The sequence below is a fragment of the Liolophura sinensis genome, chromosome 1, assembly GCF_032854445.1.
Source record: "Liolophura sinensis isolate JHLJ2023 chromosome 1, CUHK_Ljap_v2, whole genome shotgun sequence".
In the NCBI taxonomy this organism is placed as follows: domain Eukaryota; kingdom Metazoa; phylum Mollusca; class Polyplacophora; order Chitonida; family Chitonidae; genus Liolophura; species Liolophura sinensis.
This window is the reverse complement of record NC_088295.1, coordinates 48,711,773-48,737,985: the sequence shown is the minus strand read 5'-3', so window position 1 is coordinate 48,737,985 and position 26,213 is coordinate 48,711,773. Positions and strand designations below refer to the sequence as shown.

Genomic DNA, 26,213 nt, shown 5'->3' with positions numbered 1-26,213 from the left:
TCAAACTTTTTTTCAGGCATTTGCATATAGGCCCTTATTTAAAAAAAAATGGCATTTGTTACCGGCCCCCTTTGTTTCTGATTAATTATATATTTTTTATGAAACACAAGTGTTTCGTGTGTACTCTAGTTTTATATGGGTTAGAATTTAACTGTTACGTATAATTGTACACCAATGGTTATTGGGAACTACACCATGGTTACAAATATATATAGAAAGAGAATAATTTATAATTTATATCAAAATTAATTTCATGAATGGTACTGTAAATGATGGACTATTATGTACACAGCAAACGTTAAAATAAAGTATAAGGATAGCTGTTTTTGTCATGTCCGGTGTCTTCGCGTGATACTTCAGTGAGCAGCTCTTAAATATCTATAGAGACAGCGTCGTGATGTGACCCAAATGATCTTTCAACAGCAACATCACACATGAAGCCAGACCGGACCACTAGCACAGTTGGGTCGAGTCACACCTGAGACCTCAGAGGAAGTTACAACTTCCGCTTGGCGTTTAGCATGATAGTGCAACGACTGGTTGACACATATCAGTCATAATGGCTCGGGTGGGGCGTCTTACTTTCTTCGATAAGCCGTCCAGTGAAGCAACACTAGATAAAAGAGCGGTGAAAATTTGTCCTGCAACAAGGAGAAACATTACACACACTTTAAGGACTCCTTCATCGTCATATAACTGAAAAATTGTTAAGTTCCACGTTAAACCCCAATCACTCACTCACTCACATTTGTGAAGATGATATTTTCTACAACTAAAGCGTTGAATTGAAATGACCGAAATTTGTGGCCATTTTGACAACTTTTGTATGTAATACCTGCATAATATAGCATGGCGTTCATATGCGTATATGGCCTGTAAAGTGCAACAGGTGCACGTCCTACCTGCCAATTAAACGGAATCCAACTACATTCCTTGTAGCGCTCATAAATGCGACGTCGTGCAAAACGCCATTGATAAAAGCCTTCGGTATGGAAATTTGTACAACCCGTGCTCCACTTCATATTCAGATTTTATGTGAAGCATTTTGTCGTTACAGTGAGATAAGAGCTAGCCTAAGTGTTATACCCTCAGATAATATCTCACAGGGTATGCTCATAATGTGTATACTGATACAGGGGTAGTTCAACAGACCAGTGTGTACACACTTGTGTATAATGTTGCTATGCCGACTTAAATACTCCCGTTACAAACTGAACGTAAATAATATATGTACTCTTGTGTGTTTAGCTTGTTTTTTTTATATATCTGGGATGGTATATCAGGAATTAGAACATCGTATGGCTTAATAAACAAATAATTTACAGATGAGAAGATTCTTAACAATAAAATCTAATTGAGATGAGAAAGTAATCTATAGTTTTCAAGTCCTATAAGGTCACACAGACTTGTCTGGGTCACGATTCACATGTGACCTTTCGTTTACGTCACAAGAAGGTCCTACGACGATAACGTGACCCTCTGCTATGCACTGAACTCACCAACATCCACTTTAATTTTCATTTACATGACTTAAAAAAACATAATCCCTTAATTTTAATCGAAAGTCTGTTGTCTGAGTGATGCTAGAATGTCTTCTGTTTATTGCAGAAGACTGTTCTGTTAAATATAACACACACATTCTATTAACGATTCAGTTAGACTAACGGGATAACATGTTGAATAAAAACAGAATATTGGGTTCTAATAACAGAATACATTCTAGCGTCACTGAAGACAACAGACTTTCTGTTAAAATTAACAGATTAATTTTTTGAGTGAAAATTCCCCCTACATCAAAAGATTTCAAACTTGACAAGTATTTCCCTGAGGTTTGCACTTCATTACCGATTCATATATAAATAGTATCTGTTCTAAATACTGTTTTTCTTCACCCTAGTAGAACAATGGCTTGAGAACCACACAGGAACACGCAGAGCCCGGGGGAAACCCACAACCATCCGCCAGTTGTTATATATATATATATATACTTGATCCGTGTTTATTCAAACATATTTGTGTTGATCCAGTATGAGTCCATGATTGCGCAAACTATATATATATATATATATATATATATATATATATATATATATATATATATATATATATATATATATATACTTGATCCTTTGCAAGGTGTTATCAAACATATTTGTGTTGATCCAGTATGGAGTCCAGGATTGCGCAAACTATATATATATATATATATATATATATATATATATATATATATATACTATATACTTGATCCTTTGCAAGGTGTTTATTCAAACATATTTGTGTAGGCTGATAAAATTATGCATTTTGTTAAGAACCATATTTGTGTAGGCTGATAAAATATGCATTTGTTAAGCCTGGCACTGGCCAATCTAACTAACGTAATATATACACTGCGGAGATCAAATGGAACAGCAGCAGATTTTGTTCATATTTTATACACAATGTAAACAATTATTTTTGGGCTAAGTACAAAAACTGAAGACTTGACTTCAAGATAAATCCGGCGTTATTCCCTAGAACAGTTTTGAACAACTGGCCCAGAACTTAACACAATTTTTTGAAATGTCTTTTAGCACCTGGTAAGAAAAAAGCAAAACCAATAAACATATAGAGAAAGTCATTTATATGTATGCACGTATGAATATTTAGAGGGTCAGGTAAAAAGACGTGTATTTTTAATCGCATATCGTGTCTATATGAGTACGTCCGCCCTACATAAAAGTAACACGTGTTGAAAAGGTTCGGTTTACAACGGATCAGTTTTACGACACAACATTATACGTAATTGTATATGGCAACAGCTTATTTTTATCAGCTGTAACATGCATGCTAGCCCTGTGTATGAAGACCCAATGGACAAAGCATACAGAGAGCTCACAAATAAGAAGAAAGCTGATGTTTCTAACGTTACGCTGTCCTAATCACCATGACACCGCATATTGACGGCAAATACTCCGCCTTGGAGGTTGCAACTGACGTAGCGTTAAGACCACTTTGAGAAACAGTCCCCGACATTATGTTTTTTTTTTTGTAATTTTATATGTTAGACCATATCATATACTAGGCCTACGCATTAAGAAATAAAAAAAACCAAGCTTTTCATCTAGACCGTAAAAATGTCTCACTGTGTAGATATGCGCAATACACAGAAATCGGGCATGTATGCAATCACGTAATCCCGCCATGTTTTACTGGGAATACATCAGTATTTTAACCATGCCCAAAATACGTAAAAGATTTTCATGGATTTCGTTTTTAACTATATTTAGCTCTACATATATTTTATCCGTAAACGACAGTGTTGCTAACTAAATGTATTATGGGAAGGAAATGTGTTTGAAAACAACCGAGCTTGATAGAATTCGGTTTCAGTACACATCTGTTTCAGAGGAAACATGACTTAGGACTTAGAAATCTGAGAATTATGGTGGAGCATTTTAAACTTAAAGTTCAATTCATGCTAAATTATTTATCTGACTTTTTATTTTACTGAAAGTTCAGTAATTTGCACATTACGTAATTTGTATGTTTTTTTGCACTTGACGTTTGCGGATGTGCGTGACAGCTGACAACCCATATGCTACAGGAACAACTGTAGGTCTAGTCTCGCCAAGGCTCACACTATCTCGCGAACGCCCCTCCCTTTAACACCATACATGCAGTTGTTTAAAACGTCGCACTTGCGCAGATAATCTCACCATAGACATCAGGCGATCATGCTAATGGAACAGCTAAAACGTGTGACAAGATGGTATTATAAGGCTATGTAAACTTCATAACAAGACAGCGATCTCGCCTCACCTGCGTCCTGCATGTATATACATACAAATGGGTGAGCCCGCATGTGCTGAGTATAGGCAGCATGTCATACGTGCGCTATAACGACGTTTAAAGCACAAATGACCATCCTAAATTCCTTTACAAATAACACTATAAGTAACTGTGGCCGCTATACAATAACTACAATAACTGTGTTCGTGTCGCAATGCTCATCCTGTTAACTGAAAGATGGCTAAGTACTAGTTCAAAGACGATAAGAATATAAATGAAATTACAGCTTCTCGCCATTATATCATACCATATATATAGGCCTGCGTTGTATTCACGATAATCCCCCCCCCCCCCCCCCCCCCCAAAGCAAAAGAACAAATGTTAAGAATGGACAGGGATAAACCTGGGACTGCTGTAAAATGGTATACATGTACTATGGATCTGTACTAAATCCAGTGAAAAGAAAGAATACATTGTTTTCAAATATCGGCGATACTGTATTGCACCGTTTGATTTACTGCGGATAGTTTGATGGCCGACAGAAATCATACATTGCTGCAAATTTCATTCGACCCAAAAAATTAATCCGCTAAATCTGTTAAACAGAATGTCTGTTACCTGAGTAATGTTAGAAAGTATTCTGTTATCGCAGCAGATTATTCTGTTGAATTTAACACACATATTCTTTTAATTCAACATAACCATTCTATTTGATTAAGATGATAGTATGTTGATATGACAAAATATTGTGTTATGTAAAAACAGAATATATTCTAACATAACTCAGACACAGTGTGCTGGAACTCTCTCATAGACAACACAGACGTTGATGGAAGCGTGGTCAAATTTTTATGACATTCTGTATGCGTCAATCTCTAACTCTGTTCCAAGTGTTATAATTCGTGGGCGCAAGTTTCCACCTTAGTTTGATGAAGAACTACTAGTCGTGCTAAAAGATAAGGAACAGTCTTATAACATCTACAAAAAAAGATAAATGTGACGTTCATTATTCTAATTTCGCTATTCTGCGAAAAAAATTCAAAAAGTTAAAACAGGGGAAAAATATAAGGAATATATTTCAAATGTTGAGTCAGAAACGGAAAACAACCCGAAACGATTCTGGGGTTTCGCAAAAGCAAGCAATTAAGAGGCTCAATTCCGGGCTCTGTTAGGTATGAAAATATCGAGGCTAAGGATATCAACTCAGTCACGATGTTTAACGATTTTTTCTATAGTATTTTTACCAGACCACAAACAACGGAAATGCCTCCGCTCTCTGTTCAGTGTGACGACATAATGAGCAATGCTACTGTTAATGGCCATGCTTTATGCTGTTTACTGAATTTTGTAAAAAAAAATCCACAAGGCCTGTGGATATGACAATATTTCAGGTCTGCTTTTGAAAGAGTGTGCAGAGGAACTGGCCGTTCCCCTGAGCTTAATTTTCAATGCATCTCTTCAAAATGAGTGCTTCCCAAGAGATTTTAAGAGAGCTAACGTGATTCCAATTTTCAAAAAAGGCGTCCTGACTGACGTTACTAATTACCGCCCTATATCTTTGTTACCACTCTTCAGTAAAATTTTTGAAAAGGTTTTATATGAAACACTGTTTCAACGTGTTCGAAACGAAATAGCCTTAAATCAACATGGATTTTTTTCATAACAGTGACAGTTATAAACCTAGCCTGTTATGTTGATGGTATCACCAAGGTATCACCAAGGCTTTTGACGCAAAACTGCTGTGTACCTAGACCTATGTAAAGCTTTCGACAGCTTCTGTCATGATATGTTGATACATAAACTGAAGCATTATGGCTTCCAAAGCCCTCTGCTCAAATGGCTGCGCTCCTGTCTCGAAGGCCGTTCGCAACGAGTTGTCCTACAGGGCACAGAATCTTCATGAAAGCCGGTATTATCCGGGGTGCCGCAAGGGTCTTTGTTTGGTCCACTACTGTTTATTTAATATGTAAACGACATGTTTTCTTGTGTTCGGCACTCTAAATTGTTACTGTATACAGATAACAGTAAAATTTACGAACAAGTGCTTTCCGCGCAAGAATGTGAGCTATTACAGGAAGACTTTGCACGTTCAACAAACTGGTGTTCAGTTTGGCAGCTTAAGTTAAACGTGGACAAGTGTTGTGTCATATCATTCACGAATAAGACCAACAAAATTATATCCAATTATAGCATAGACAGACATGCACTTGAAAGAGTTGAGACTGTGAAAGATCTTGGGATAACATTAAACAGTAATCTGAATTTTAGAGTACATGTCACCAATACCGTTAGAAAAGGTTTTAAAATGTTTGGTTTTCTCAAGCGATCGTGCATTTCTTTTACAGAAACCTCCTTATAAGTCACTTATATATATATGTACAGATCTTTAGTTCGCTCCAACTTGGAGTATGGGTCAATTATATGGTCCCCCATCCCAAAATATCTCTCAGACAAGTTAGAGTCCGTGCAAAAAAAGTTCATCAAATATCTGTTCTAAAACTAATGACGCTTATTCCTCTGAAAAATACAGTGCTATGTGTAAACATTTTCAGCTGCCAACACTATCTGATCGCCGTAGAGCTGCCGATTTAAAGTACCTACACAAATGTGTTCACTCTATTGTTGATTCGCCTTACCTAGTAGAGCAGGTTAACTTTAATTTTCCTGCCCGAGCCTTACGACAAACGGTAACTTTTCGGCCTGCGTCAACTAGAATTAACACTCGAAAACATTCTTTTTTCCCTCGAGCCTTGAATTCCTATAATGATCTGAGTTTTAATCATTCCATAGAAATTTTTTCTTCACAACAATTCTTTAGACGGTCAGCTCACTCGATTTTTTTAACGGTTTTGCTGTGATTAACTTATTTCATGATCTTAACTTTTGATTATAACGGTTTACAATTCTTATTTTTTATGAAATTTCAACAAGAATAGTTTTATATATTCACCTATGTTTACACGTAGGCTTATAACATTTCCGTACCAAGAATGGCATCATATGCTTACCTGTGTTTACACTATCTTTGTACAAAAATTGTATTGTATATTTACCTAGCTCTACATACGTGTATAATACGCTTCTGCTACTCAGTATGTATCCCTGTTATCAGACCTGTAAGTGGGCTCCTAGCCTGTTGGCTCTGAATATTAATAAACCATAAACCATAAACCAGTTTTTCTGCTAAATTTAACAGATTAATTTTTGATAATTGTTTCGTGACGGCTTGCTCTAAACTGTATATAGTGTTAAGTGAAAAGAGGACAATAAGTCAGTCCCATGGAAGATAGGATTTCTACCCTGCAAGGCACAGTTTACAATGGTCATTCAAAAATCGCAGGATTTAATGGACTTTCATCATGCAGATTGATTAAATCAAAAGATTTTACTTCCAGAGTAATCTAATCGTTTGCGCTGTGTCTACACTTCAAGGTTAGTTTAAACCTAAGATGACCAAATATGAGTTTGCGACTTCAAACGTCATCCTTGAGTTTGACCTTCTGTGGCAATGCGCCAGAACGGTTTTCATATATAACAAATTTTAGCTGTCCACTAAATGGAATATTACTGCATAGATATATTCTTACTTGGTATAACATTTACCCATTCATTTTAACCAAGATCTATAAATGTTTGAAAAATAAGGCTGTATATACGTCTCAGATCGGCTGAGACGGCGCTGAGCGCTAAGATCGGCTGAGAGCTTATAAAGAAAAAAAGACGATTTTAAAGACAGGCACATGCACTTACTTTATTCATCATCATGCAGTAGACGTGTAGGCTACGTGTACAAGGTTTCGATGATGTTTATTTATTCGAGCTTTATGTTGATCTCTGATTTTTTTTTCACTTTTATATGACGGCAGTCAAGAAGTTTTATTGGTTAAGAATACGCGACTGTATGCACTGCATGGTCTGTGCGATATATACACATTATAGTAATAGCTTGACTATATATGGCGTTAAGCAGCAATCAGATAAATAATAATAAAAAAAACATTTTGACTGTAATTTTAACATTAATCTAAAAGTTATTTATTGCTGTCTAGATATTCTTTGATGTCTACACAGCTGAAGCTGTCTTATATACACTTACTCACCACTACCATGGTTTACAGCCAGGCGCTCAGAATGCACGTAGCACTGGGTACAATCCTCAAAAAGTGTACGGTTTTATCACGCAAACTTGCTCGATTCCATGGTCGACTTTTGTGCTGCCATTGTCAGTATATTTTTCAGTTAAAAACTGACAGTTTGTGTTTTGAGTAGAAATTATAATTTTAGTATAAACGTTAAAAACAATGGTAAGCGGTTGAAATCGCCACCGATATTTGTTCTTTACAGGTATCGTATATAGGCCTATACATGCCAACTAACACAGAGCCGTTAAATATATAGGCTAATGCACGTCCATATTAAGCAAATGAAAACTTAAGTCAAAATTGCGATGTCTACTGTCCAAAACATCCCAGAAAGCCGCACAGAAACCTTTGGAATGGAATAAAAATATACGATAGATGTACAGTATTTATATAATTTGTATACAGTGCAGGCACAAAGACTTGATGGTGTCATCCCTCAGTTTTATGGACAGCCACAACTTAGCTTTTTAAGATGTCTGTTTCATGAGTGAACGCTGTAAATGGCACGTGACGACAACTTGTGAAGCAATTGTGATGAAACTATATACGTATTCGCATTTAAACGAATACCTCACCGTGCCACATGACATGAACGTGACAATACTATAGACAATAATGTGCGTGTATGTCAGTGTTATATCTGAGAACAGGCCTGTAATATATATAATATGTAATATATATGTATATATATATATATGATGCCACAAAGTTCAACATTAAATAAATATTACCGCCTGCAGCTCTTATTTATATATACAAATACAAAGCCTGGCCGTCCTTGGTTATACGGTATGATGTGGCGAAGTCAAGTGTGACAGACAGGTCAGTCCGTTATAGCACGAGTGATGCATCCGTGGAAAGAAACGGTCCCCTTTAAAAATGGGGCCATCAAAAAATAACAACCTATTTACTGATAAACGAATATCAGGTACTCCTACCTATTGCTCTTTAGTCCCCATCGTGGTGCCTCACCATTTCTTATAGGTTATATATGTGCATAAATGCATCAAACATTTGACTGTATCATTTATTCGCGATCTATCATCGATTTATTTTAATCTTGGAAATTATAATAAATCTAATTTAAATTCGCGTCTTGTTCAAGGCATTTATGCCCTATAAGGTCCATATATACTGACCAGCAAATGCTGCTTTGGACCTGATAAACAGAGTCAGTTGGGCATCTCCTTTCCTTGCTTTAAAAAATGCGTATACAAATTGAAAGGCCTGAGGCACATATATAGGCCGAGTTACCGTGACATGATTTAACTCTTTGCAGGTGTTCACGTGTTTAGTATTACAGCATGTCACACACTAGAGGGTCATAGAGACATTTGAGATGCTCTAGTGTGTGACATGCTGTAATAATAAACACGTAAAGACCTAAAAGAAAGTAAGCCATGTCACTGTAACTCGGTATATATATGTTTTATAAATTTCGGTACAAAACGTTAACTCGTTTTCCAACGACATATTTGTATCTCGTTTAAACAAATTCGCTTCATACTGCATGTAAATAATGTATATTTTAGGTAATTTAAACGAGATATAAATGAAGTGGTTTAAAAACTTCATTTCACTTGCCTTGTCAATATATGTTTCTATATGTGCTCCTGATATGCTTATATCCTCATCATGTTAATCAGTATTAAGACTTTAAAGTCATTCAGCTGGGAAATTTGTGGGAAGGTCTGTCAGCAACCTGCGGATGGTAGTGGGTTTCCCCCGGGTTCAGCCCCGTTTCCTTCCATCATAAATATGGCCGCCGTTGTATAAGTGGAATATTCTTTAGTACGGCTTGCACCCATGAAATAAATAAATAAAACTGGTGAGTACACACAGTTACACGCGCATTAATACAGTGATGGTCGTCGCTGATAGTATAGCAGTGGAGCATGCAACGTAAAATGTCAATGCATTTTTGTTCTTAATTTACGCATGCGATAGGCCTACATGTCGTACTGCTTGAAGTGTGACATAAAAAATGTAGAGCAGTTCAGAATTCTCATTTAATATACACATGTCTATACACGTGTTCAGGGATATGGGTCAGTAATGTAATTAAGCTGTTGTATATCATTTACAGCCAGATATTGGGGTGTGTGTATACACAATAAACTGTTGACAGTGATTTATGCTTAACTTTATGTGAGTCACGACGACCTTGTCAAAGGCCACGCCTCAGACGCCAAGGAAAAAGGAAGGTAAGAAGTGGTGAACATAATAAATGTATGCTCTCTGTATAAGGAGAAATATCTCACTTGTCTATCCAAAACATACATAACTTTATGTCATCTGTTGACTTAACGATATGATAATTTGTTATTTGATAGCAATCAGACAACGCGTTTATGGTAACTGGATTTATTGATTATACATGTAGGCCTACTCAACTCAAAGAATATGTTTCTATTGTTGTATCTTTCACCACCGATATTTTTCTGTTAATATAGCCTTTTCTATGGTTATATCTGCCACCACCGATAGTTTTCTGTGGTTATGTCTGCCACCACCAATAGTTTTCTGTGGTTATGTCTGCCACCACCGATAGTTTTTCTGTGGTTCTGTTTGCCACCACCGATAGTTTTTCTGTGGTTATGTCTGCCACACCGATAGTTTTTCTGTGGTTATGTCTGCCACCACCGATAGTTTTCTGTGGTTATGTCTGCCACCACCGATAGTTTTTCTGTGGTTATGTCTGCCAGCACCGATAGTTTTCTGTGGTTATGTCTGCCACCACCGATAGTTTTTCTGTGGTTATGTCTGCCACCACCGATAGTTTTCTGTGGTTATATCTGCCACCATCGATAGTTTTCTATGGTTATGCCTCCCACCACCGATATTTTTCCATTGTTATATGTCCCAATACCGATATTTTTCATTTGTTATATCCTCCACCGCAGGAAGTTTTCGGTGGTTATATCTGCCACCACCAATAGTTTTCGGTGGATATATCTGCCACCATCGATACTTTTCGGTGGTTATATCTGCCACCGCCGATAGTTTTCTGTTGTTATCGCCAGCATAAACACTGTTCCTAAATAAAGTGATACACTACCACAAAACATTCCTACTTTCAATTAGTTCGTATCATTGTGCTGAAAGTATCGGAATATATACAATATATTTTGTGAGACTAATTTTAAGTATCAAATGTCATGTACGTTGGTATACTATTTCCTTTCGATTCTGTATTGCGACACGATAGTTACACTGTCTTAGATTATAATGTTTGATTGATTGATTTTGGTGGTGTATTTAAGAACGTTAATTACCGGTACTAAAAGGTTTTAAGGTTGGAGAGGAAAGCGGACAGAACCCAGAGAAAACGAAAGACAGCTGTCTGACAAAACCTTCTGTCATAAGGCAGCAGCCAATCACCGAAAGCCGACGAGCAAAGAATCTCATAATCACTGCATTTGTTGTCAATAACGAGATCGGCACTTCAGGCGACATAACCATTGGACCATAAGCACACCAGCCACGAGGAACGAAAATTGTCATGTAGAGTTACCCCCCTTGACCCTTGCTATAGTCTTGACCGGAAAACTGCTCCATGCTCAAGCCTCGGTCAAAACTAATTCATTTAGATTTCTTACGACTTAATCAGGGGGCCAGCATGTTTGTTAGCAGAGGAAATCAGGGTATATTACCGTACGTCACTCATGACCGTATGCATACATACGGGTTGACTGACCGCAGTATATGCCAAATGACGAACCAATAAACGGGACTCATTCTACAGGAAACAATGCATTTACGAACGCACGAATTATAATATGTGGATTTATTTACTTTTTAACTTATATAAAAGCAGTTAAGTTTATGGGTGGAGGAAACCGCACTGGCCGGGGTATATCATGCACCGACCTTCTTTCAGTACTTGAAAACCAACTGACCATAGAAGCTGCAGTCGAAACAGCGAGAGCTGGATTCGAACACGGATTTTTAGTGTCGGTCCACATTAAATCCATTTCGATGATAACATATACAATCAATTCATTATTACTGCCGCACTGTATGTGAAATCACTGACCAATTTGCTCTTGTATATTGCTGCATATCGGTACGAAATCCCTGACCAATATACTGTTGTACATGCATATTGCTGCATACCTGTACGAAATCACTGAACAATATGCTCTTGTATATTGCTGCATATCTGTACGAAATCCCAGACCAATATGCTCTTGTGCATTGCTGCATATCTGTACGAAATCCCAGACCAAGATGATCTTGTATATTGCTGCATATCGGTACGAAATCCCTGATCAGTATGCCGTTGTACATGCATATTGCTGCATATCTGTACGAAATCCCTGACCAAAATGATCTTGTATATTGCTGCATATCTGTACGAAATCGCTTACCAGTATGCTTTTGTGCATTGCTGCATACCTGTACGAAATCCCAGAACAAGAAGATCTTGTATATTGCTGCATATCTGTACGAAATCCCTGATCAGTATGCTGTTGTACATGCATATTGCTACATACCTGCACGAAATCCCTGACCAATTTGCTTTTGTATATTGCTGCATACCTGTATGAAATCCCTGACCAATATGCTCTTGTGCATTGCTGAATATCTGTACGAAATCGTTGACCAATATGCTCTTGTATATTGCTGCATATCTGTACGAAATCCCAGACCAATATGATCTTGTATATTGCTGTACATCTGTACGAAAATCCCTGACCAATATGATCTTGTATATTGCTGCATATCGGTACGAAATCCCAGACCAATAAGATCTTGTATATTTCTGCATATCTGTACGAAATCGCTGACCAATATGCTCTTGTGCATTGCTGCATATCTGTACGAAATCCCTGATCAACATACCTATTTACAAAATCTCTCATTTATATAGACGGTTGTGCGAAAATTCTCACTAATATTCAGATGTATGCCACTGCTTCATTATACTAATGAACTAATAAATATTTACTAATAATCTCTGTAAAGCACTGGTTTGCTGTGCGAAATTATTACCCAGTATGCTCTTGCACATTGTTGTCATCTAATGTGGACACTTATTTATCACTACTTTTATTTGGTTAGATTCTTCGCCGTCGCTGTCGTCGCAAATAAGTCCCAAACAGAATGATGCACCGTCAAAAATTACCGTCATAATTACGTACTTGTCAATATTTCTGATTAGACCGTTCGCCATCAGAAGTTCTCTCACTGACCCATGGCTGTGCAGTGAGCAATTACTCGCCAATATTGCTCAATGAATCCTTCATCGTCACAAGTCACACACCGATACTCCGACGCTTGTATGTATAGAATGAGAAATTACGCTCGCCTATATATTGGAGACTTCATCGTCAGACACCACAGATGAATAAGTACGACGTGAGAAATCACTCGCTAATACTCTCCATTGGACTCTTTATTATCTTTGACTTCAATCTACATAGCCAGTCATATAATGTAAACAGTCATCATGCAGCACTCTTCATTACCGGTTAGTGATTCCTGGGACCGAAGACATATATTGACTGGCGTTTCACGACGTACTAGAGACTTTTTCATTTATGATTTCTTTATTTATTTGTTTTGTGTTTTTCGTACTCAAGAATATTTCATTTATATGACCGCAGCCAGCTTTATGGTGGAATGAAATCGGGCAGACCTCGGTGAAATCCACAACCAGGTTGCTGGCATATCTTCCCATGTACTATTTCAATTGTGCGATATACGTTGTGGCGAGAGGAACTGGACTAGACTGAACCCGGGAGAAAACCCAAGATCATCGGCAGGTTGCTGGAATACCTTCCCTGTGCGACGTGGACGAAGCCAGCATAAACTGAACTTGAACTCACTGCAGCAGCATTGGTGAGATGCTCTTGAGTCATTGTGCAGGTACGCTAAGCCCCTAGGCTGAAGAAAATATAGGCCTACAAGAAAACAAGTTGATTGATTGATTGATTGATTGATTGATCTTTGTTTAACGCCATACTCAAGAAGTTTTCACTATATACTGTGAGCATGAGGTTATAGGGTGGAGAAAATCGGGGCACACAAGGTAAACCACAAAGCTTTCTCCAATTACTGTCTAACTTTCCCACATGTGACGTGCAGCACGCCATACCTATTGGTGGAAGACGAAAGACCTTCAAAAAACGTTGAAAGACCAGACAAACAGCCTTTTTCTGTACGAGAGCCGTCGACCGCTTTTTGTCCTCGAGGAGAGTGCGAGCATGAGAAAAACTACTTTTAGTGAGACATACCTAAGAACATTGTTAATGAGAATGAGTTTCTAACGGCGCACACGTAAATTTATACATAGAATGATTTATTTGTAGTATGATGAGAGGAAGCTATTCAGAGCCCGGGGTAAACCCACGACCTCGGTTGTTGGAATAGACAGACCTTCCCACGAAAGTAAATTTTATGTTCTGGTGTAAGATATATATATATATATATATATACAGCTGGATGCGAGTTTGAAAATTGCTGTTTTCTGAATGTAAAATAGACGTACGCGGTGTGTGCTGCTTGCCCTATATATTACACTATTACATAGGCCTGAACTGAGTTAAACAGAAACTGTGTCAGCTTATTTATATTCGTGCACTATCTGCTGACGTTTGGCTTCACGACGTCTACACTCGTGCAACACCCGATACAGTGTAAACTGATACATATAAATAGCGCAAATATACGTTTCCCTATTGAAGTCAGCACTACATGTTATGATTTTCTTGTGGACGCGTTGAAGAACATGCAATTTGAACAAAGGAGTGATCAGATAGCCATACACCTTATTTTGGCGTAAGTTGCGATTTTTATTGGGAGTTACCCATTTATGGGCCGGTAACTTAAGGACTGTATACAGTTCGCCATGGTACGAGGGGAGGGATTTCCTGTCGACCTCCTGTACTACGCTTTAGAGGATCATCCATTCTCTGACTTCGACAGAGAAACCTTTCTCTCAACTCAGGTAAATAATGCTCATTTTATGAATAAATCAATGATTATGGCTTAACTCAGTGATAGCAAAAATAGGATTACAACTAAAATTCCAACAAAATGGAAAACTTTCAATTTTAAACACGGCTTTCAATCTAATTTCCTGGTCCTTTTTTTATCATCGGTCTGGAATTATAGATGGGGGTGTGGTAGGGTATCTGGTTGAATTGGGGAGCATAAGTTCCACTTTTGAAAGCTCCACTTATTAAAGATTAAAACAACCATCAAATAAATAAACAAATATTTGATTATTTATACTTATGCTATTGAATGGATGGCAGCAAGCTAGTATACATCTTTAGCTTGTACCTGAAAGTAATAGTAATAGATGACACAATTATTAATTTTGCTTCTCGCTGATACACGTTGTTTGTGCAACACCTTTGAAAATCCTTGTTAGTGTGGTTGTTTATGCAAGAATATTTGTACCTGTATTGACTCGTACATCCCTGAGTATATTTCCGCAGGTATATTGCACGGGCGGTATGACTTCGTTAATTCATAAATTTAATTTTATTTTGTTGTAGTCCGCGTTTGTCGTGCATGATAGGGCTAACATAGAGGCGATCTAGTATTGGGATTACGGGATAGCACAGTTGGTAGAACGTCCGCTTCGGGAGCGGTAGATCCAGGATCAGTACCGAGTTGGGTCACACCTAAGACTTTAAAAGAGGGAGTTGTATCAGCATGAAGGGAATAGTGCAACGACTGGTTGACCCATATCAGTATAATGGCTCGTGGAGGTCGGCTTACTTGCCTTCGGTAAGTCGTCTCAGTGAAGCAGCACTAGATAAAAGAGCAACAAGGAGGCACATCACATACACCCTAAGGTGTATTATAACTGAAAAATAGTTAAGTACGACGTTAGACCTCACTCACTAGTATTGGGATTTGCTAACTGCTGTTTTCACGTGGTCAGGGTCGGGTCATACGAAAGGCCCACAGTTGTTGTCGCCTTGCTCTCGCTGTCCGCTAAGATGTTAGAGCAAGGAAACAGGACTGGTTGGCTCGGTATCAGTATAATGGCGGAGTGTCATGCCTCATGCCTCGTGTCTTCGGCATGATATTTTAGTAGCACCAGCACTTTTGTGGACTTGCTCCGTCACAAGAAGACGCAGTATATCTAAACACACCTATGACTCCTCGCCGTCAAATAACTGAAAAACTGCAAAGAATGTTGTAAAAAGCCAAGTATACATACATAAATGTATACATGCGTATATATATAAGTATATATATGCGTACATACACACTGTTGTCATGTTGATTTAATGGTGATTAACGCGAATTTCTTTACGCCAGTTATAAATGTGTATCCTCGATGAGAGCGATATTGGAAACTGAAGTTGGAAGACAGCGACGTAGAAAATGAGAAGCTAGATTTTGTTGTTCTTCGTCTTTTTGTTTTACAAAGTATTTAGGTCTCTAGAGCATTTTTTGTTCTGGCAGGGTTATAACCAAGAGAAAAGTTACGACCCTGTAACCCCTGAGGCGTGGACTGAAACATTACATGCCCCGTTAGAACAGCAAGAGAGCGAGGATACGGCGAAAACCACACGGAAGAAGGAGAGTCGTAAAAAGGGACGACCATGTAACCCTGTCCCCCGCCATAAGAGATTCCCCCATGTCAGAGCCGAGCTGAGGCGGCGGGGGAAAAATACAGGTAATACATGGCCATCCTAACAACAGCTGCAGCTTGAGTTTAGATTGCACAACCTTATCGTCCATTGTAGGTTTCTTGTCTCCCCCCACCTGCAATCAGATCAAGTCAAAATTTGCATTCTTGGGTCCATTTGCAATCGGCATGAATCGGCAGTCAAAGCGAGTCAAACCAGATTATTGATGAAATTTACTTTGCAAAGTGTGATTGTTATACACCAGCTATTTCTGCTTCTTGTCTCCCCCCCCCCCCCACCCACTAAAATCAGATCCATTCCAAATTGGTTTTCTTGGGTCATGAATCGGCAGTCAAAGCGACACTTAAACCAGTTTAAAGCAAACAAACAAACCTACCTCACAAGACTGCGCTTGATGTATCAGATTCTTGATGAATTTTACTTTGAGAAGCCACATATCTCCGTCCAATATTGGCATTTCTTCATAGGTAAAAGCTACCTCGGTTCAATATTGCCGGCTCATCTGGAGTAAAAACTACCTCGGTTCAATATCCATCTCATCTAGAGTAAAAACTATCTCGGTTTAATACTGGTGTCTCGTCTGGAGTACAAAATACATGTAACTCGGTTCAATATTGGTGTCTCTTTTTGAGTATAAACTATTTCGGTTCCATAGTGGCGTCAAATATTCACTCCAGATTATTTCTACCAAACTGCTTCGGTTTAGAATGCTATGTTTCTTCATTTTTAACTGGCATGGTTCCTTTAGCAGGCTGTTTCATTTTCTTACAAGTCTATAGTTATTAGGCGTTATGTGAACACGTTTTCTCTGATCATCAATATTTTTTAGTTTGGACCGTCCAAAGAATGTTTTCGGCACCTGTTATACAAGTCCACAAGACCCGCTTTGTTTTACTTTTGTTGCAGCGGGCTTTCTTTGAATTAGAGAAGTTGGTTCCGGAAATCAACGATCACCCTGTGTGCCAAGACAGCAAATCAGCAAAACTTTTTAAAGGTAAGGCCTCATACAACTCACAAACAAAACTTCATTCAGTACTCTACTCGTGGTTTAATTAGTTGAAAAACTGTGCTGGGTTACTGTAGATTTCCTATACTAACTCGAAGGCAATAGGAGAGCGCAAACCTCTGTCATAGCTTAATGCAGAAATGCTTGCCCAGCAGACGAAAGACCTATACTATGCATTTTTGTCTTGTCTGCCAAAAGCGAAGAATTTTACAAAAACTACCGTATCCGGATTCCTATAAGAATTACAACCAAAAGTATTGATCTGCATAGCTTTTCCCGAAAGTTCTCACCAACAGAGACAGACAAATTAACGCCGGCAAAGACAAAATATCTTTTGTGGAGGTAATATAAAACTGACATCTGTCCACTAAGTTAAATATTGTTGAATACATCGTAAAATGCCAATCACTCCAATGAATAAATAAAAAACAAAGAAATAAACCTAAATTATGTGCTAAATAATGTGCAAACCATGAAAAGTTACACTTAAAAACATTAAATCATCGCTTTTACAGGGTTGTGTTCATATACATTGTGTATGTTTATCTCATTTCTTTGTCTCCCAGATCTGTTCTTTGTCTTTGGATTTGGAAACTTGTTTTACGGATTTGTCCTGATAATTTTCCAAAAGTTGATTGAACTCATTCTTCTTTTATGCAGTCTCTGACCACTGTCGCCGACTGGCAGGTGAAAGCCGACAGCGAGATGAGGAGATAGCCAGCCTACGGCAACAAATTGAAAGGATGTCTAGCGAGATCCAGTGAGTATCAGGTACAATATCATGGAGTGGTGCAGCTCGTGGCCAGAAAAGAATGTTTGCTAAAGAAAGATTATTCGTCTGTTAGCTGTGTGTGTATCAAAAACGAATTTTAAATTTTTATCAAGGTTTCCTGTAAAAAGAGTAATGAAATCTAGATGCAGTCCGATTAGAACTTACAACAGATATCGTTAGACTTAACACAGTATCTGCCGTATGTCGTGTATGTGACATCTCTGTTTTTATCATTGTACCAGGGGCCTCCGTGGCTCAGTCGGTTAGCGCGCTAGCGCAGCGCAATGACCCAGGAGCCTCTCACCAATGTGGTCGCTGTGAGTTCAAGTCCAGCTCATGTTGGCTTCCTCTCCGGCCGTAAGTGGGAAGGTCTGCCAGTAACCTGCGGATGGTCGTGGGTTTCCCCCGGGCTGTGCCCGGTTTCCACCCACCATAATGCTGGCCGCCGTCGTATAAGTGAAATATTCTTGAGAACGGCGTAAAACACCAATCAAATAAATAAATAAATAAATCATTGTACGAACCAGGTAACATACTGTTACAGAGAACGGCAGTCCTGTCTACCGGCCGTGGGAATCCAGCAAGTGGACAAACCTCCTTGCTTCCTCGACACAATGCTCGACAACTACGTCAGATCTAGGATTTATCACAACTGGAAATTCTGGATGGTATCCTTGAAGTTCTTGCTTACATTCCTATCCTGCGAATGTTTTAAAGCGACACTTTAAATTCCTTGGAGACGAATTCATGTCAGAGGCACTGAACAGACGGTATGTCTTTCGATGTGCATCACGTTCTTCTGGATCGACTCTCTGGTTCAAAACAGTCTGTCCAACCTCCGTCCTTCATGTAAGATGGCATGAAATTGTATTAGAGATTAGTATGTGTTTTGTGTAATCACATGGATGGCCCTTTACCCTGGTGTTACCCGCAGGTAAGTGTCATAGCAGCCAGTAGGTCGATGAGGTAGTAACCTGTATATGAAGCTGTAGGCTAATTCATATAACAGAAGTGCTTCAGTGTCTTTTCCACATTCTGATTACACTTAATCATCTCACAGTTCAGCCTTCTTGTCAGACAGTTGTTCGCCTCCTACAATACCTCAGTCTCAACTATCAATCACTGCCAATTCACACAGTCCGTATGCCAGTGGACCGAAACATATCTCAACGCCCACTATCTTCGACCCGGTAAGAGAGTACACAGTAGAGGATCTTCTGATGTCAGAAATCTTTAGATTTTATACATACCAGATCTTGATTTACACTAAACATAGTCCAACAATAAAAGACTCAAATAATCGATATTAAACACTGAATATATACATATATAAAACCACCGGTAATTAAGATTTATCTAATTATATTCAAAGACAATGGCATGGACTAAAAACGTGCATAGCTTTTTGTCTTTCTCATATACATGTATAAGCTATCATGTAAAACAACCTTCATGTGGTTATGTAGGACAATCCACCTGTGCTTTTCGAAAATATCATATTTTATATTACTAAACATCTGAAGAAATGTAATTTACATAAACGGTAAACTTTGAATGATTAATTTGATGCCATTCTCCAATGGCAGCTTTAAAATAAAAAAAATTAAACAATCACCTTACAAGGCGTTGCCTTAGGAAGGAAAACGTCAATGTGTCGTTGACTCTCAGTTATTTATGTAATAAGACCAATTTAAAAGGGTGGTTTGTATTTTTTATGAAGCAGAAAAAATTTAGCAGTTAACGCCTGTACATTTACATGTAAGATTTGCAAGGAATGCCCTGCCGTGTACTTCTTTTATTTACCCCCATTATTACGGCGAGATAAGGTAGATTAGTTCAGGTAACTAAACGTTCGTGGCATTTATTTATCTTTGATCAACAAGTCTGAAAATTACAATGTCAGAGCAAACCTCTGATCAGTTTTTTTGAATTTCCACCAAGAATTCCAAATTCCAAACATGCAACATGAACAGAACAGAAGCACATTGTAGAAGTTAATGAAAACGTACAATGAAAAACTCTTCTTATAAGTTCTCCTTCTGAATCAAAAAGTGCTACGCTTGACAGATAGAACGCCAGATCAAAACGTCCACAAACAATCATGTTTCAGAGCGAATTAGATGAATTACTACGTTGTTTTTCGAGTGAGAAGAGAAATCTTCTTCTTTATTCAGACCGCTTGACCATACAATGAAACAATGACTGCCAACACCCAGGGTTCCGTAATTAAAGCCACCATGCAATTAAGACGTCAAATTATGAAGGATAGCGTTGATTAAACAACGATGGCACCCGCTGACAGATAAATGAGTGTCTGAATATCCCTCTGGAAGAATTCTTGCAGTTTCCATTGGTGTTTGGGGTCGTGTGTGCCATTCGGAATTTACCATTTGGATATTTAGACCTGAAGTCAGCCGTTAATTATTAACACAACCGCGATAGAATGCCCTAAAATGTTATAAAACACAGACTTTATGTCTTCTATCGTTTTCTGGCTGCAAGGAAAACTGCTGGTGCCGTCCTTCTCGCCCCTGTAGCTCACCCTTCTCCCATCCCAGCTAAGGCTAAGGCGTCATCAGCAAATCTGCCATTGTGTTTGAGAAGATTGGCTTAAGTTATTTAAGGAGGTATCCCTAAATGTAAACACTTTTGTTCCTGAGTTGATTGGGGGTTCAAATAGCACTGTCATTTTATGACTGTTGGCACTATATGAGTTAGCACATTGAACAATAAGTATGTTTATTAAAAGAGCATAAGCAATACAAAGCTACCCATCTGCGATGGCTATCATTTCAAAAGATGAACTAAATGCATGTACCAACTTAAAATTAGCAAAGAGACTTGGCTACCCTGGGTGGTACCAAAATGTGGAATGTGGGGCCTTGGTCCATGGACTAGTACAGCAATCCTCGTGTGTCCATTTAAGCCACCACGCCATGTGTCTGACATGCATGTGAATAGTAAACTTTGAATGATTGATTTGATACTACTGTTTTTAATTTGTACAGCTCCCTGTAGAAGGATACAAAAGGCTTGTTTTGTGCCTTAGTGTGGGTAATTAGGCGGAAAATGTAACCATTTCTTAGGCTGTACAACTGTGTTACAAGATGTAAAAATACCGAATTAGATGTGTGAAGTGTTTAGCCTTAATATGTTCCTTGTGTTCTTATGATTATTTTGATGGCGGAGAGATGTCCACATTTGCGGCCATTTATGGATAATTAAGAAGCTAATCAAACTTTCTGCTGTTATCAGCCGATGTTATTCAAAATAACAAAAGATAGCGGCGACGTCATGTCAGGAATGGTGGATTTAAATATATTTATATAATTTAACTATTGAGATCATAACTAGGACATTCATACCATTTTCGATGAAACTTTACATAAATTTATAATCCGACTAATCCGTAATAGGGGACCACTGTCATAGAATTGAATACCACTTTTTTGGTAAATGACATTTTGTGGGATATAGCACCACAAGGCGAGGTAGATCCAGGATAAATCCTGGCTCGAGTCACGCCTGAGACCTTAAAAGAGGAAGTTGTAACTTCCTCGCTTGGCGTTCAGCATGAAGGGGATAGTGCAATGACTGGTTAACCCGTATCAGAATAATGGCTCGGGCGGGACGGCTTACTTGCTTTCGATAAGGCGTCTCAGTGAAGCAGCACTAGATAAAAGAGCGATGGAAATCCGTCCTGCAACAAGAAGGAACATTAGATGCACTCTAAAGACTATTTCGTCGTCATATGACTGAAAAATTGTTAGGTACGACGTTAAACCCCAAGCACTCACTCACTCACAAGGGGAGGTGGTTTAGGAACATTGATTTACAAAATTTTGTGAAAGTGGGCACAGAATACGAGCGTACAGGATCCTTAAGGTGAAATCAAAAGAGAAATATGTATTATTTTTGTTGATTTATTAATCGATAAATTTTATTTAATGAGATTTTCCAAAAGATTTCTCTTGCATATTCCAGATGTGATCTCTGAAGAAACAATAAACTCTAAATTAATCAAGTCTATTGTGAATGTTTATGTATGTGAGTGTTTACATTGTTGTGAAGTCCTAGAACTGTGTTTATTTCAGCCGTGGGATCTCTCCTACAGGACGTCCGTACTCAAACCCCTATTCTGACAGAACCCTACAGAGTGGCCCAGAGCGTTATAACCAACTTCTTCCAGACGTCTACTCATGTCTAGAAAATGTCCACATGGTTAGTTTTGTGTTGTGTGAATCAATGTCCTATAACTATTCTGTCACGGCGTCAGAATAAGGAGCGTGCACTCGGTCTGTCTGTAATACATCCACGCTGTCTGAAGGAACATATTGCGCCCCTGGCGTCTGAAGCACTCTAATACGTCTAAAGCGCTACATTACAACTGTGCTATCTGAATCATCACACTACACCCTGGCGTCTGAAATGCTATAATACACCTTCGTCTGAAGCACTCTAATACGTCTGAAGCGCTACATTACACCTGCGCTATCTGAATCATCATACTACACCCTTGACGTTTGAAGTCCTCTTATACACCTTCGCTGTATGAATCATCATACTGCACCCACGACTTCTGAAGTGTTCTTGCACACCATTGTGGTGTGAATCATCATACTACACCCCTGACGTCTGAAATGATGTAATACACCTGTGCCGTCTGAATCATCATTCTACACCCTTGGCGTTAGAAATTGTATAATACACATTCGCCGTCTGAATCATTATGCTACACCCACCACGTCTGAAGTGCTGTTATACACCTTCGCTGTGTGAATCATCATACTACATCTCTGACGTCTGAAGTGGTCTTATGCACCTTCGCTGTCTGAATCATCATAGTACAGCCCTGATGTTTGAAGCGCTCTTATGCACCTTCGCTGTCTGAATCATCATAGTACAGCCCTGATGTTTGAAGCGCTCTTATGCACCTTCGCTGTCTGAATCATCATAGTACAGCCCTGATGTTTGAAGCGCTCTTATACACCTTCGCTGTCTGAATCATCATACTACACCTCTGACGTCTAAAGCTTTTTAATACACCTGCACTGTCTGAATCGTGTAAGCACTCGGATAATATTTCTGAATGAAAACAATTGGATCAGTTCCATCATCCTTGTTGAACTTTGCAAGTTTACAATAATATGATTTTTTAGATCTATGTGATGAAATAAATTTGTAAAATAAATAGTATCCCGACATACAAATAGTTCGTTTGTTTCTTTGTCCCAGGAAAAAAATCGTTGCAGTGATGCCCTGAAACGTCATATGTACACTGGCCCTTTATAAAGACAAAGAAAACACTAAGAAAAAAGTATTTTTCTGATGAAAGACCTTTAAACACTGTCCAGGTAAATAGTTTGATTTTTTTTTCGAATTTTTCTTACTAAACTAAACTACATTTAAAACATAGGATTTTATGGTGATGTTTTGGGACACACATATCAGTGACATCACAGCCATATTTTTGCCTTGAAATAGTTCGTTTCAAGGTCCATTTGTTGAATGCATCGATACCTTCAAATGAAGCTCTATTTTGAATCATGAAATATAACAATCTACATCTGTCAAGTGGCAAAAAGCTGAAGTGACGTCACTGGTCCCAATAAAGTCAGAAAAGACCACAGTAGAATCCAAAGTTTAAAAAAATGCAATTTACTAGGTCGAAAAATATTCGAAAAATATAAACCAAACTATTTTCCTAGACAGTACTTAATGGGTTTTTTTTAGTGTTTTCTTTGCCTTTAATCTTTTGTGCTAGGCGGTACTCCGAGAGCGCAAGCGTCGGCCAAGATAAATGCATGTATTCCATCAGTATACCTCTTCGTACTTGTCCATGCCTTCTTTGTACGTGCCATGGCATTCTGTGTACTTGTGCCGGCATTCTGTGTAGTTGACATCACATTCTCTGTAAATGTCTACTTTTTATATGAATTTGTGCACATCTCTCTATTTGTGCACACCGCCTCAGTATTTGTGTTCGTCTTCTCAGAAATGACCGGCCCCGCTTGCACAGCTGGTAGAGCGCCCGCTTCGGTAGCGGTAGATCCAGGGTCAATCCTGGGTCAATCCTGGGTCAAGCCACAACTAAGACCTTGACAGAGGAAGCTGTAACTTCCTCGCTTGGCATTCAGCATGAAGGGGATAGTGCAACTACTGGTTGACCCGTGTCAGTTTAATGGTTCGGGCGATGCAGCTTACTTGCCTTCGGTAAGGCGTCTCAGTGAAGCAGCACTAGGTAAAAGAGCGGTGGAAATCCGTGCTACAAGAAGGAGGCACATTGCATGCATTCTAAGGATTCTTTCGTGGTCGTCATAAATTGTTAAGTACGACGTTAAACCCCAAGCACTCACTCACTCTCAGAAATGTGTTTGGTGCACCTATTTTGCCCATTCCGTTCTTGTATTTGGGCTCGCCTTCTCTGTATTTATGTATGCCCTCTCAGTACTTGTGGGCGTTTCCTCTGTTCGCCACTTGGAACAGTATTTGTGCACGCCTTCTGTGTATTTGTGCTCAGCTTCTATACCCACGCCTCTTGTGCATATTGTCTCTCCATCTGCATGCGCTTGTCGTTTATGTCCACGCTTTCTGTGTATTTGTGCATATCTTCTCGGTATTTGTGCGCGCCTCCCCTCTTAGATCGCGATTTCGTCTCTGTGTTTGTGCTCACTTTCTATGAATTGTGCACATTTTCTAGGTCCAAACTGTCCCTGCATTTATGCTGATCCTCTCTGTCCACGCCTCTGTATCTGTGCTTGCGGTCTATGTCCACTCCTACCACATGTATATATTTGCGCACACCCTCCATATCAGTTTGTCCACGCTTTAAGTGTAATTTGTGCACACCGTCTGCTCATGCCTTCCCTGTGTTTGTGCTCACCTTGTCCTTATTTATGCATGTCGTCTCTCCTCTCCTTGCAACTTGGAGCAGTATTTGTGCACGCCTTCTATGTAGTTGTGCACATCTTCTATATCCAGGCGCCTTGTGCATGCTGCCTCAGTATCTGCATGCGCTTGCCGTTTACGTTCACGCCTTCTGTTCATGTGTGCTTGTCTTCTCGGAATTTGCGAGCGCCTTCTCTGTTGCGCGGCCTCATCTCTATGTTTGTGTACGTTTTTCTATGGATTTGTGCTTGTCTTCTCGGTATTTGTGCGCGCCTCTTCTGTTCGATCGCGATCTCATCTTTGTGTTTGTGCACACCTTCTATGTGTTTGTGCATGTCTTCTCAGTATTTACGCGCGCCTCCTCTTTTCGCGACCTCATCTTTGTGTTTAAAAAAAGTAGCAAATAAATGGCGTTAAACAAAGTAACAAATACGTGATACGACATTCTGTGCAAACAACTGGCGCCACAGTGGTACAAACCTGTCAGCAGATTTCGCTGTACACGTTCTTTAAAGCTGTTTATTTGTTTGTTTCCTCCGGCTGTTGTTCTGAATGTTCCTTGTCTTAATTTAAAAGTTTAAAATGCAAAAATACAGGACATCCCATGACCTACGTGAATGTTTATTTTACATTCACCCATGACTTGAATGATTTATTAAAATAATTTTAACACGTATTAGGTACGTAAGAAAAATTAATACACAGAAAGGACCTGGCCCTGGGATCACGAAGTGATCTTAGACTGAAGTGAAAATTTAAAATCACTTTAAAATTGTTATTTCTGGTGTAATCAGGTCTAAGTATTGCTAGACAACGTAAATTCTGGATAAATTATTGTACAATAAATTTCAGCTAAAACAACAGAAAGGAACATACCAAATTTAATGATTACAATTTGACTTAAGTCTAAGATAGCTTCATGACCCCGGGGCCTGACCTTTGACACCATGCATCTCAACAGTCGTTGATATACAGAGTTAATCTTGATGCGGAACGAACTATGCTATTTGCCGACG

General features: G+C 38.8%; 1 protein-coding gene across 1 annotated transcript; it reads left to right on the top strand.

Annotated features, from left to right (window-relative positions):
• The first annotated feature begins 14,766 nt into the window (after window positions 1-14,766).
• On the top strand, window positions 14,767-23,095 carry LOC135461659 (carbohydrate-responsive element-binding protein-like). The gene is made up of 7 exons (XM_064738851.1): window positions 14,767-14,865; window positions 16,344-16,520; window positions 17,438-17,525; window positions 18,198-18,297; window positions 18,854-18,977; window positions 19,370-19,499; window positions 22,404-23,095. The coding sequence occupies exons 1-7, from the start codon at window positions 14,767-14,769 to the stop codon at window positions 22,514-22,516; spliced, it is 831 nt and encodes a 276-aa protein (XP_064594921.1). The 3' UTR covers window positions 22,517-23,095.
• Window positions 23,096-26,213: the final 3,118 nt, after the last annotated feature.

What these genes read in the sequence shown, in the direction of transcription:
- LOC135461659 (XM_064738851.1), top strand. Translation starts at nt 14,767, where the DNA reads ATGGTACGAGGGGAGGGATTTCCTGTCGACCTCCTGTACTACGCTTTA. An exon ending in AGGATGTCTAGCGAGATCCA is followed by an intron (nt 18,298 to 18,853) that starts GTGAGTATCAGG and finishes ATACTGTTACAG; the next exon opens with AGAACGGCAGTCCTGTCTAC. An exon ending in CGCCCACTATCTTCGACCCG is followed by an intron (nt 19,500 to 22,403) that starts GTAAGAGAGTAC and finishes TGTTTATTTCAG; the next exon opens with CCGTGGGATCTCTCCTACAG.